General features: G+C 37.4%; 2 gene segments (V, D, J or C); both read right to left on the reverse strand.

The window, feature by feature from the left end:
• Positions 1 to 5526: 5526 nt before the first annotated feature.
• LOC120530208 lies at positions 5527 to 6037 on the reverse strand. The segment is given in 2 exon segments: positions 5527 to 5861; positions 5940 to 6037. Coding segments are annotated over 2 exon segments (384 nt in total).
• Positions 6038 to 11971: 5934 nt separating this feature from the next.
• LOC120530896 lies at positions 11972 to 12453 on the reverse strand. The segment is given in 2 exon segments: positions 11972 to 12285; positions 12371 to 12453. Coding segments are annotated over 2 exon segments (393 nt in total).
• Positions 12454 to 13372: the final 919 nt, after the last annotated feature.

Genomic DNA, 13372 nt, shown 5'->3' on the forward strand with positions numbered 1-13372 from the left:
GAGCAGCTCCATTTATGTAAAACCTGGGAGTAATTGCACAGCCAACTGATACTTCTGGATCGAACGAAAGTTCCTGAAAGTAGGGATTGTGAACCAGAGCAGCTCCCCCAAATGTCTCTGTGGGAATTCTAACCCAGTGAGGCTGCATCTAACGTATTGTGTCCTTCCATTACACTGGCCTCCTGGCGTGTAAGGATCTCTGTTCAATCCTGGCCCAGATGCAAGCCCATGTATGTCCTCCATTACAGGATAAATATTTATGGTGAGGAAGAAATCAGAACTTGATCAATGAAACTGTACACATCTAAACACTGCATCTTCATACAAAACAAATCACAAATTAATCATGATAAACTAAAGCATATGTTTTGTATGCCATCCAGCCTTGAGTTTCATGGAATCAATCAATCAATCAATCAACATTTATTTATATAGCACATATTAATACAAAAAAATGTAGCTCAAAGTGCTTTACAAAATGAATAGAGAAATAGAAGACACAATAAAAGATAAACATAAGTCAACATTAATTAACATAGAATAAGAGTAAGGTCCGATGGCCAGGGTGGACAGAAAAACAAAAAAACTCCAAAGGCTGGAGAAAAAAATAAAATCTGTAGGGGTTCCAGACCAAGAGACCACCCAGTCCCCTCTGGGCAATCTACCTAACATAAGTCAAACAGTCCTCTTTGTATTTAGGGTTTTCATGGAAGGACCTGATGATGATGGTCACGTAGACTTCTGGCTTTCAGTCCATCAATGTTGGTGCATCATGATGCTTTGAGTAGGTGGTGGTGGCGCAGGCCGCCACCACAAAGAAACCGGAAAAAGAAACAGAAGAGAGAGTTGGGTCAGTATGGATTTTGGAGCAACTGTGAATAGTTATTATGAAGAATTGAACATACAGAGTATCAGTATTAAGTTAAAGTGAAGTTATAAAAAGGCCATGTTAAAGTAATGTGTTTTCAGCAGTGTTTTAAAGTGCTCTACTGTATTTGCCTGGCGAATTCCTATTGGCAGGCTATTCCAGATTTTAGGTGCATAACAGCAGAAGGCCGCCTCACCACTTCTTTTAAGTTTAGCTTTTGGAATTATAAGGAGACACTCATTTGAAGATCTAAGGTTACGATTTGGAATATAACGTCAGGCATTCCGATATATAAGATGGAGCGAGATTATTTAAGGCTTTATAAACCATAAGCAGTATTTTAAAGTCAATCCTGAATGACACAGGCAACCAGTGTAGTGACATCAAAACTGGAGAAATGTGTTCGGATTTTCTTTTCCCAGTTAGGATTCTAGCAGCTGCATTCTGCACTCGTTGCAAATGATTTATGTCTTTTTTGGGTAGTCCTGAGAGGAGTGCGTTACAGTAATCTAGTCTACTGAAAACAAAAGCGTGAATTAATTTCTCAGCATCTTTCAATGATATAAGAGGTCTAACTTTAGCTATGTTTCTTAAGTGAAAAAATGCTGTCCTAGTGGTCTGATGAATATGCGATTTAAAATTCAGATTACAGTCAACGGTTACCCCTAAATTTTTTACTTCCGTCTTAACTTTTAATCCTAGTGCATCAAGTTTATTTCTGATAACCTCGCTGAATCCATTATTGCCAATTACTAAAATTTCAGTTTTCTCTTTATTTAGTTTGAGAAAATTACTATTCATCCATTCAGAAATACCAGTAAGACATTGTGTTAGTGTATCGAAAGAGTCGAGTCATCAGGTGCTATTGATAAGTACAGCTGTGTGTCATCAGCATAGCTGTGGTAGCTCACATTGTAACCTGAGATAATCTGACCTAACGGAAGCATGTAGATTGAGAATAACAGCGGACCCAGGATAGAGCCTTGTGGAACACCATATCGGATATCATGTGTCTTTGAGATTTGATTACCACAACTCACAAAGAATTTTCTCCCTGCCAGGTAGGATTCAAACCAATTTAAGACCCTGCCAGAGAGGCATATTGTGATCAATGGTGTCAAATGCAGCACTCAGATCTAAGAGGATGAGAACAGATAAATGGCCTCTGTCTGCATTTACCCAAGTCATTTACTACTTTAACGAGTGCAGTTTCTGTACTGTGATTTGTTCTGAAGCCTGACTGAAAAGTATCAAGAATAGCATGTTTATTTAGGTGGTCATTTAACTGCATAATGACTGCCTTCTCTAGAATTTTACTTAAGAAGGGCAGGTTAGAAATGGGTCTAAAATTTTCAAAGGCAGAGGGGTCAAGATTATTTTCTTGAGCAGGGGTTTAACTACAGCAGTCTTAAGACAGTCTGGAAAGACCCCGTATCTAATGACAATTAACTATGTCCAGAATATTGTCAATTAGCACGCCTGATATTTCTTTGAAAAACCTGGTTGGTATTGGATCAAGGACGCAGGTGGAGGGTTTCAGTTGAGAGATTATACTATGTAATTCAGGTAAATCTATCCTGGTGAAAGCATTTAATTTGTTTATAACGGAGTACCGGGGCTTTGGAGGTTCTGCAGTGTTGGGGAGATATACTATGTTATCTCTAATATCATTAATTTTTTGAGTGAAAAATACAGCAATGTTCTCACAGGTTTCACTGGAAGTATTCTGGGGCATTCCTTTGTGTTACCTGGGTTTAACAGACGGTCAATTGTTGAAAATAAGACTCTGGGATTACTAGCATTGTTATTTATAATATTAGAGAAATAGCAGCCTCTCAAGCGGACTGTGTTATTGTATTCTGTTATTTTAGCCTTCAATATCTCATAATGGATAGTTAGTTTAGTTTTCCTCCATTTACGCTCAGCTCTACGACATGTTCTTTTTAAATCAGACACTCTTTGGGTCTTCCATGGAATAACAGTACTAGAGGATTTTTTAACTGTCTTTTCAGGTGCAACTATGTCAACAGCAGTTCTTACTTTAGAATTAAAGTTTTCCACTTTACTATTTACATTATCCTCGCTATTATAGCTGGCATTATAAACGGACTGATTGCTTAGAATAGTTGTAAGCTTTAAAGCTGCTGATGAGTCAAAGAAGCGTTTTTTAACAAAATGCTTCTCATGAGCGTTTTCTATCTTTATTTCTATATTAAATAGTAGAAGGAAATGGTCTGATAGACCGATATCAGTGACCTGCTTTATATCAACTTTAAGTCCTTTAGTAATCACTAAGTCTAACGTATGACCTGCTTTATGTGTAGGCTGATTTACGAGCTGCCTCAAATCAAAAGAGTCCAGGAGGTTCATGAATTCCTTTACCTTTTGGTCACACTGATTGTCGACATGAAAGTTAAAGTCGCCGGCTATTAAGAGTGCGTCATAGTTTGTAACTAAAATTGACATTCTCTAACTATCCATTATGAGATATTGAAGGCTAAAATAACAGAATACAATAACACAGTCCGCCTTGAGAGGCGCTGCTATTTCTCTAATATTATAAATAACAATGCTAGTAATCCCAGAGTCTTATTTTCAACAATTGACCGTCTTGGAATTCCAAGACCTGACAAATGTTGTCTATAAACAATGCACTTCACCCACTTTATGCTCCCACCCAGTCTAAATCTTCACATATAATAATATACCCTTCTTAAAAATTCCAAGTCAGGAGTGCCTTCACATTTCTCTAACTAATCTAAAGTGGTAAGTATGCTTCACTCACTTAAGATGTAAAGACACAATATGGAAATTTAAAAGCAAAGCAGTATTTATTTAAAGTAGAACTATAGCAAGTGAATAAAATCAAATAAATGACTGGAAAAGGAGTGGATGTAAAGCCCTAATAAGACTACACCCTTTCTTGAATGTTAGAAAAGTAAGTAAAGAAAACATCAGTGTCAGAGTGGGGGTCAAGCTGGGTGGATTTCAGGTTCAGCAGCTGAACTGATTCCAGCGGTGTTTTCTAACTCTATATAAATGGAATTTCTCTGATGGAAAGGAGAGTCACTCTGATGTCTTTATTTTTCCTATCATCTCTTGGAAGGGCTATTGTGTACACCAAAAGGTGCATATGAGGTTCTGTACCTCGTGGTGTTACACATAAGATAAATGGCTTTCTATTCTAGTGATGGGCAGCTTTGTCTATAAACTTTGATGAGAAATGCATTTTGAAAATGCTTTATATTATCAAAGGTACTTTATTTGTTTTATTTGTTTTCAGCTCCCTTGGTGTGTCAAGTTATCTTTGGAAATTAATTTCTTCCTCACAATATTTGATTTATGGAATATATGATCATTCTAATATAAGAATATAAAGTGGATAACAATAAATCAAAATGAACCTAGACATAAATAGGACACTGTGGTGGCCTGGCACCCTGCCTGAGGTTTGATTCCTGCCTTGCGCCCTTTGTTGGCTGGGATTTGCTCCGGCAGACCCCCGTGACCCTGAAGTTAGTATATAGCGGGTTGGATAATGGATGGATGGATAAATAGGACAATATTCAAAATGCATTCACTTGAAACAGGGGCTTTTATTGTGCCCCTCACAGCATTGTTTATTACAGAGTTTTACAGGACATCTTTTGTAATGTCAGTCATCAGTCAGTCATCATCCAACCCGTTATATCCAAACACAGGGTTATGGGGGTGTGCTGGAGCCAATCCCTGCCAACACAGGGCGCAAGGCAGGAACAAACCCTGGGCAGGGAGCCAACCCACAGCAGGACACACACCCACACACCAAGCACACTCACTAGGGACAATTGAGAATAGTCAATACACCTAATGTGCATGTCTTTGGACAGTGGGAGGAAACCAGAGCACCCAGAGGAAACCCACGCAGACACGGGGAGAACATGCAAACTCCACACAGAGAGGACCCGGGAAGCGAACCCAGGTCTCCCGTGCCGCTTTTTGTAATGTGTTCCAGAATTTTATAAAGGTCTTTGCAGTCCATCTAAGCACAAACTTACACATTGTTTGCTTTTAATACAGCACCTCCAGTCCCAAAATGTTGATTTTTCACTCCTAACTCTCTCAATGGAAATAAGGGTAGTCCTTTGAGAGGTGTATTTGTATCCAGCATTATGTTTCCTACTTCTCTGGTTCCAATTCCATTTGCATATACAGTATGCTTTGTCTTGCAATTTTATGGATGTGCTTTCTGCATAATACCTCTATATACATGAAGTTTGTTTTATGTTTATTTGTTTGAGAACAATCCACAAATATAATGTATCTAATTCTTGCATTAACATCTGTCTGTACACTCAACTGTATATTTGTAACTTTATCATTTTTTTGACTGATTAACTGCTTATTTCAGTAATCAAACTTTTGTGTTTGATGACATGTTTTGGGTCTAGGCCATGTAATAATGTGAACAATAGTAATAATAGTGTTATATACTGTGAAAATAAATCATTTAAAAATATAACCTTACCATATTTAACAATTACAATTAAAAGAAAAAAAAGAAAGTTGAACTAGTATACTGTGCACATGTAATCAGAGTAAAGCACATGTTCATGTGGTTTTGTGGTTTTCAATAACTGCTAAAAAATAGTTTTTCTGTTTTTGTTATAACTGACAGTTTAATTTATCTCACTGTGGGGAGCACAATTTTTAGTACAGTAATACACAGCAGTGTCTGAAGTCTGCAGGTTGTTCATCATTAAATAGACCATGTTATTGGCATTGTCTCTTCTGATGGTGAATCGTCCTTTAACAGATGCTGCATAATTCAGATAACTACCATCATAGCTGATTACTGCCAACCATTCCAGTCCTTTACCAGGAGGCTGACGAATCCAGTACATAGCATAGCTACTGAAAGTAAACCCTGAGGCTTCACAGGACAGCTGATGTGACTGACCCGGCTGTAGAGTTACAGGACTTGACTCTTGAAGCTTAATGTCACCATTAATTCCTAGGGAAGAAATAAATAAATAAATATATTATATTTAAATAAAGCTAATTTTGTAATTTCATCACATTCAATACTTACCTAAGAAGCCTGATGTGATTACAATGAAAATGATTTGTTCAAGGGCCATTTTGATAAAAGCTGTGGTGTGACATTACAAAGATTGAGTTGCTGGGCTTTTTATAGCTGATGTGGAGTCCAGAAGGTCATACATAGCAGAGACAACTTTGCATATGCAAATCTAAGATTGGGTTGCATAAAAGTAATCAGGAGAGTGCATAGATAAGACACTAGTCAATGCATAAAAAAAACATTTATTTCAATAGTTTATCAGTTTAGTGAACCTTAAACTGAATTTACGTGGAGGAATGCAACAGTAGAAAAACTCCCTCCAGTGGCTTGGTGCTCGATTCCTGGTCAATACTGAATCACAAATAAGCAGCACCCTAAAATATCTGTCAGCACTGCTTTATCCACATAAATACTTAATACATCAAAGATTTATTTATTTTATTATTTACAATATCTCATTGTTTATTTCATTTTAGAGAAACTTCAGCATTCAGTCCCCTTTACATAATCTTAAAGTGTAATAAGTTTAATAAGTCTAATAAGTTTTTTTATAAGAATAGTTAAATTGTAATGATACTATTACAAAGATATACAGATATAAACTATACATATATAAATTTCCAGAGGAAAGTTTTTTCCACAACACTGGCAGACTGTAATGGAGGGTGGTCTCAATAGGCCTAATGATCTTCATAGTTATTAAACTTTCTCACTCCTGTTCCAGCTCTGATTCACTAGGGTGACCAAAATGAGTTGCTTCTACTACTTGTACTCATCAACTGTAATCTAGTAGACTTCCAAAAGCATCTACTGTACTTCACTGTACTTCTTTCATGACCTTCTTTAAAGTGGGCAATAAGAACAGCTGTCTTGTTGTTGGGAGTTGGAACAACTTCCACTTCATTGACTTGATTTTCTGAAGGAAAGGAAAACCAGCTTTCTACAGCTTACTTAGACTGGTGTTGCAAATACTGCCATAATCCAAAGATGGATTCCATTTCTTCAAACAATTGTTGCCACCAGAGCTTCCATACCTGCTGAGTCTCCCTCCTCTTAGAGGAAAGTCATTATAGCATTTTTTACAAGTCCAGCAGCCAATTACCTTGCTTGTTCAACAGAGCAACCACAACTATCAGCACCAGGAGCTCAGTAACCTCAAGATGAGGACTGAAGCTGCAATTCCCTCATTACAGCAACATTTCCTTCCTTAGCTTTCATTGCAATGTTTTTTTCATCCACAAAATGAAGGAAGGAGATATGGGACAAATGCCCTCTTTAAATACCTTTAAAATCCATTTTCTAACCCGCTGAATCCGAATACAGGGTCACAGGGGTCTGCTGGAGCCAATCCCAGCCAACACAGGGCAGGGTGCCAACCCACCACAGGACACACACAAACACACACACTAGGGCCAATGTAGAATCGCCAATCCACCTAACCTGCATGTGTTTGGATTGTGGGAGGAAACCGGAGCGCCCGGAGAAAACCCACGCAGACACGGGGAGAATATGCAAACTCCACGCAGGGAGGACCCGGGAAGCGAACTCGGGTCTCCTAACTGCAAGGCAGCAGCGCTACCACTGCGCCACCGTGCCGCCCTAAATACTGAATTCTCTATATGCAAAGATTGTCCATAATGATACAGTGCATCCGGAAAGTATTCACAGCGCATCACTTTTTCCACATTTTGTTATGATACAGCCTTATTCCAAAATAGATTAAATTAATTTTTTTCCTCAGAATTCTACACACAACACCCCATAATGACAACTTGAAAAACGTTTACTTGAGGTTTTGCAAATTTATTAAAAATAAAAAACTGAGAAATCGCATGTACATAAGTATTCACAGCCTTTGCTCAATACTTTGTCGATGCACCTTTGGCAGTAACTACAGCCTCAAGTCTTTTTGAATATGATGCCACAAGCTTGGCACACCTATCCTTGGCCAATTTCGCCCATTCCTCTTTGCAGCACCTCTCAAGCTCCATCAGGTTGGATGGGAAGCGTCGGTGCACAGCCATTTTAAGATCTCTCCAGAGATGTTCAATCAGATTCAAGTCTGGGCTCTGGCTGGACCACTCAAGGACATTCACAGAGTTGTCTTGAAGCCACTCCTTTGATATCTTGGCTGTGTGCTTAGGGTCGTTGTCCTGCTGAAAGATGAACCGTCACTCCAGTCTGAGGTCAAGAGTGCTCTGGAGCAGGTTTTCATCCAGGATGTCTCTGTACATTGCTGCAGTCATCTTTCCCTTTATCCTGAATAGTCTCCCAGTTCCTGCCGCTGAAAAACATCCCCACAGCATGATGCTGCCACCACAATGCTTCACTGTAGGGATGGTATTGGCCTGGTGATGAGCGGTGCCTGGTTTCCTCCAAAAGTGACGCCTGGCATTCACACCAAAGAGTTTAATCTTTGTCTCATCAGACCAGAGAATTTTGTTTCTCATGGTCTGAGAGTCCTTCAGGTGCCTTTTGGTAAACTCCAGGCGGGCTACTAAGGAGTGGCTTCCGTCTGGCCAATCTACCATACAGGCCTGATTGGTGGATTGCTGCAGAGATGGTTGTCCTCTCTCCACAGATAACCTCTGGAGCTCTGACAGAGTGACCATTGGGTTCTTGGTCACCTCCCTGAGTACCTATGTACAGTACTGTAGGTACTGCATTGTTCTTGCTTTTTAATTGAGTTGTACTGTGCATTGTAAATTAAATGCTAAGATTGCAGCCAATGAAACCACTATTATTGATGGGGACACACATTCATAGTTGCAAGTGTTGCCCTGTGTTTTTTTAAACAAAGACTGTAAGGTGCTGTGAAGACCTTGGCATCATATTGCATGTTTGTTTCTGTGAAAAAAACAGCTCCTAAAAAAAGCAATTAAGTGGTCAAAGCAATCTTTCAATAAGGATAAGGGAAGCATACGGTGCTATTTCTCAATCTGTGCATGTCATATGCTGAAGCCATATTCCTTAAGCAACACAATATAACAAGTATTTGCATAGCATTTAGTTTGTATTTGGTATAATAAGTAAAGTATATGGATGTGTGTAGATTATGTGCAAATATTTGTCATTTTATATAAGGAACTTCTACATCTGTGGAATTTAATATCCGTGAGGGTATTGGGGTCTGGAGTCAATCCCCTGCAAATAAAGAGGTCTGACTGTATTTCAAAGACTGATTAAGTAAGCTGAATCATTGTGAACTCTGCTGAAAAGCTAAAGATACTTAATAGCCAAAACTTAGGTGTTTCTAGATAAGTAAGTCATTCTGCTTTTTGTGTGCATTGTGTTCCTGAATAAGACTTAAGATTGATTAGGACAAAAAAACATGGTCAGAATATAGTGAAAAAAATCAAAACCTGGGAGGTTGTTAGCACGGGTGACAGAACCAAGATGTAAGGCAAAAATGAAAGTCTGAAACTTCAAGAACAGGGTCAGAATGAAAAGTACATAAAAGAGGATGTTTTTATGGAAAAAAAGAGCATATAAGAGTTTATCAGTGATAAACAAGAAAAACTAATTCTGACTTTAAAACCCAGGAAAGGTATCTGATGACAGTTTTTTTGATTATCACAATAATCTTTCCATAAACAACTGAAACAATTTAAAGGGATGACCATTTAATAATATGGTAACCTTGGTAACAAGTTCAATAAGGGGTCACACTAAAGGAATAGAAAATTAATGCCAAGTATTGTAGCCAAAGTTATAGTAATCAGGAAGAAGGTTAAAAGGTGTTGAATTGAAGTATTGGACTTTGCTGTCACACATTTACAGTTAGGATTGCTAAAATATCACAATATCTGTATAATGTTTTCTACTAATTTTTACTGCTAGAAAGAACCAGTATTTCTGTCTGGTATCAAAACAATACCAGACCAAGCCCAGTTCCTGCCACTTGTTAGTGCACTTCATAAACATGAAACACAAGTCACATGGGATTGAGTTTTTGAATTGACCCGCCTCTCCCCAACATTCATTGGTCAAGAGTCTTAATGGTGTGTACTGATTTTTTCTAGAAGTTGTCTATTAACAATATTTTCATTAAAAATGCATGTGTTCTGCATGATTTGAGCATATAGTTGGATAAAAGACATGTGGAATATGTGACAAGAGTAATGTGAGATTTTTTCTTTCTTTTTTTCCATGGACATTTTTTCATATCATTTGCCATTGTACAGCACTGGCTTATATTCTGTCATTAGCTTTTTCATGTTTGTTCTGAATTAAAACATGAGAGAAAAAATCTCTACAAACTACATGAGGTAAGTAACATATAAATTTAGGCTGGTTAATTCCTTTAAATTTATATTTCATCATGATCATTGTCTATTGATATATTGTTTGTAATGTCTTCTCCATCTATGATTTTGTGTAGGTACTTTAGTTTTCCTTCTATATTCCTAAAAAATGCACATAAGTTAATTGGCAACTTATATAAGCAGGTATGGTTGTCCATCAAATTCCAGCTTTGATAACCTTAAATGCAGTTCTGCTTCTACATTCAGAATATTTATGTTTTTATTTTTCAGGGAGGGAGGCAAGGGAATGTAGCCCTGAGACATATTGAGACAAATGGATTCAATTCTTGGTTTAATTCCTGGTTTTATCTATTAATTGATGGATTTATTTATTGATCTGTTATATCTTCCCTGTCTCACTATTGTAATGGATTATTTATTGAAGACACTCTCTTAGACAGTGCTTTGATTGTTTTAATTAAAAGCACTTTGCACTTTTTATTCTCTATTTTATTTGTGTTAACATTTCCCCTAGTCCATCTCTGTTATGACTACCAATGTTACAGGAGACAGATGATGCCAAACCTATGGGCAACAGGGCATTACAGCCACATATTTAAAGACACAGTACATAATAAGCAAATCATAAAAAGAATGAATAAAAATAACAATGCAACATAAGGAATAACAATTTTAAAAATTACAAAAAAAAAAAAAAACAATAAAACATAAAATATACATAAGTTATTGAATAAACCCTGGCTGTAACATAACACATAAAATATTTGCCTCAATAAAATTTCTGAAAAGAAAAATGTGAACATCTGTGAAATAGTGATCTGCTATAGAATTACTAGACCAGTCCAGACTGTCATTGATGCGGACCCCCAACTACTTGTAGCAATCTACTACCTCAACATCCATCCATGAAAAGTGACCTGCCATGAAGACCATATGGTGGAGTAAAATATAATCATTGGGAAGGTGTTATTGTTGAAATCAATTTATAAGATACCTCAGTTTTGCTTGTATAATGTTAAGGACCTGCCACCATTCATCACGATGTCAAATGTGTTTTATTAAAAAAAAAAATCTTCAGTTTTTAATGTAACATTAAATGTTAATTTCCCACACTCAACACATAGTAATTGATAAATTACTGGTGATGCACATGTGCATTAGAGGGTCAATATTCAAGTTCTTCCCAGGTATGTGATACCACCCCGGGCCAAGTGAAGGTGCTGCCACTAACTCTCTTATCTTTTTCTTCCTCCACAGTACAGAAAAACCAGCCAGTGAGTGCAACTAACTTCACCCCTTCTGATTCCTGGGCTATAAAAACACGACCGCCTGCAAAGAGGCATCACTTCTTTCCAAAGCAACCACAGTACAGGAACTCCACAATCTTTGCACAGTAGGCGGAACAGCCATAATTATGCCAGCCATGTTATTCTGGTGGCCATAGTTTTTGTTTCCTTTTTACTCCATAAAGTGTTGTTTTTGTTTAGACTGTTAAGCAAATGGGGATGGTCGGATTGAGCAATGTTTTTTTTTCTTCACCATCCTCCAACTAATTGTAGGAGCTCAATAAGAACAAAACAGAGAATTGGAACAGTGGATATTTTCCTTCCATGTTATCAAAAGAGAATCCAACTGCTTTTAAACCACTAGACTTCATGATGGTATAAACAGGATACACCTTTGTACAAGTAGACAAGATGTGCCTCTTAGTTGAATGCTAGACAAAAGAAGCCCTTGTAGCTGTACTCCTTTTTGATTTATCTTATGCCTCACTCTTCACACCGTGCGAGCACAGTAGTAAACAGCCGTGTCTGCAATCTGTACATTGTTCATGTCTAAATACAGCATGTCCTTAGAATTGTCTCTGTTGATAGTGAATCTGTCCTTTACAGATGACGCATATTCTTTGACACTGCCATCAGTGTATATTCCTCCCACCCATTCCAGTCCTTTTGCTTGCGATTGACGGACCCAGTTCATGTAGTAGCTACTGAATGTAAACCCAGAGGCTTTACATGATAACTGATGTGACTGCCCAGGTTTTAGAATTATGGGACCTGACTGTTCCAGCTTTATTTCAGCATGTACATCTAGGAAAAGAAAAATAAAATTAACAATTAAAAAAGAAAAAAAAGAAAAGCTGTATATTTTTCATTATAACATAAAGATACTTACCAAAAAGACAAGAAGTAAATATTATCCACACAGTATGTAAGGTTATTATTTTTAATATCGGATATAATGACTTTGCCATATTGATCTCTGAAAAACTTTTCACATTTTCTACAGGAAACTTTAATCATATAAATATGAAAACATACTTTGCATGCCACTAAAAAGGGGAGGAGCTAAGAAAATGTTATAATGATATTTCCTTATATTTATCAATTTCAGTAAGCTAGTGATAGTATCTATGGCCATTAACATGGACGTAGTAGATTCCAACAGATGTACATCTGTCTCTCTGCTGTGGACTATCCTGGACTCTCTGGAGGCAGGAGGGAAGGATGCTTGCAAAGCTGCAGGCCGTGTTTTCTGTATAGTGCAAGGATACAGCAAAGAATTTCTTTAACTGCATTATTAAGAAACGAAGAGCAGCAGACACTGCACCAAACTATTCTTTATTTGCTTTTTAATATGCAAACTGCCATCTACTGAGCAAAGTAGCAATGCCACATGTAACCCTATTACTAAGTAAAGCTTGCGCCAAAACATTTATAAATTAATACCATTCAAACCGTATTCTCTCAGACTGTGTGCAATTCTCAGTGACAGTTACATCAAAAAGTACAAACACTCATCAATTCGTAACAATGCAAGTGTTAGTACTGTTTTTTACATCAAGTAATTGTTAACCCACAATACGTTTCTCATTGTTTCATTCTGCCTGACAGACTCTGATTTGACAGATTTATTTTGCATGATATGAATAGGTTAATTTCCCTTCATCCCTCCAGGTTTTAAGCAAGCACGTGTAAGGTGAACAGAATTACATATTCTCTGATCCAGCAGCTCATACTGTATGTGTACTTTGCTTTCTTTGTTGGTACCTGAATTAAGTTGGTAAACTTACATTTTCATTTCTTATGTATTCCCAGTTTCCCAGTAATGGATCCACGCTCAAAATGAACATCTCTGGCTTATGACTTCATGTCCTTAAATACTTTAAGTTTGTCA

Source organism: Polypterus senegalus, chromosome 1, assembly GCF_016835505.1.
Source record: "Polypterus senegalus isolate Bchr_013 chromosome 1, ASM1683550v1, whole genome shotgun sequence".
In the NCBI taxonomy this organism is placed as follows: Eukaryota; Metazoa; Chordata; class Cladistia; order Polypteriformes; family Polypteridae; genus Polypterus; species Polypterus senegalus.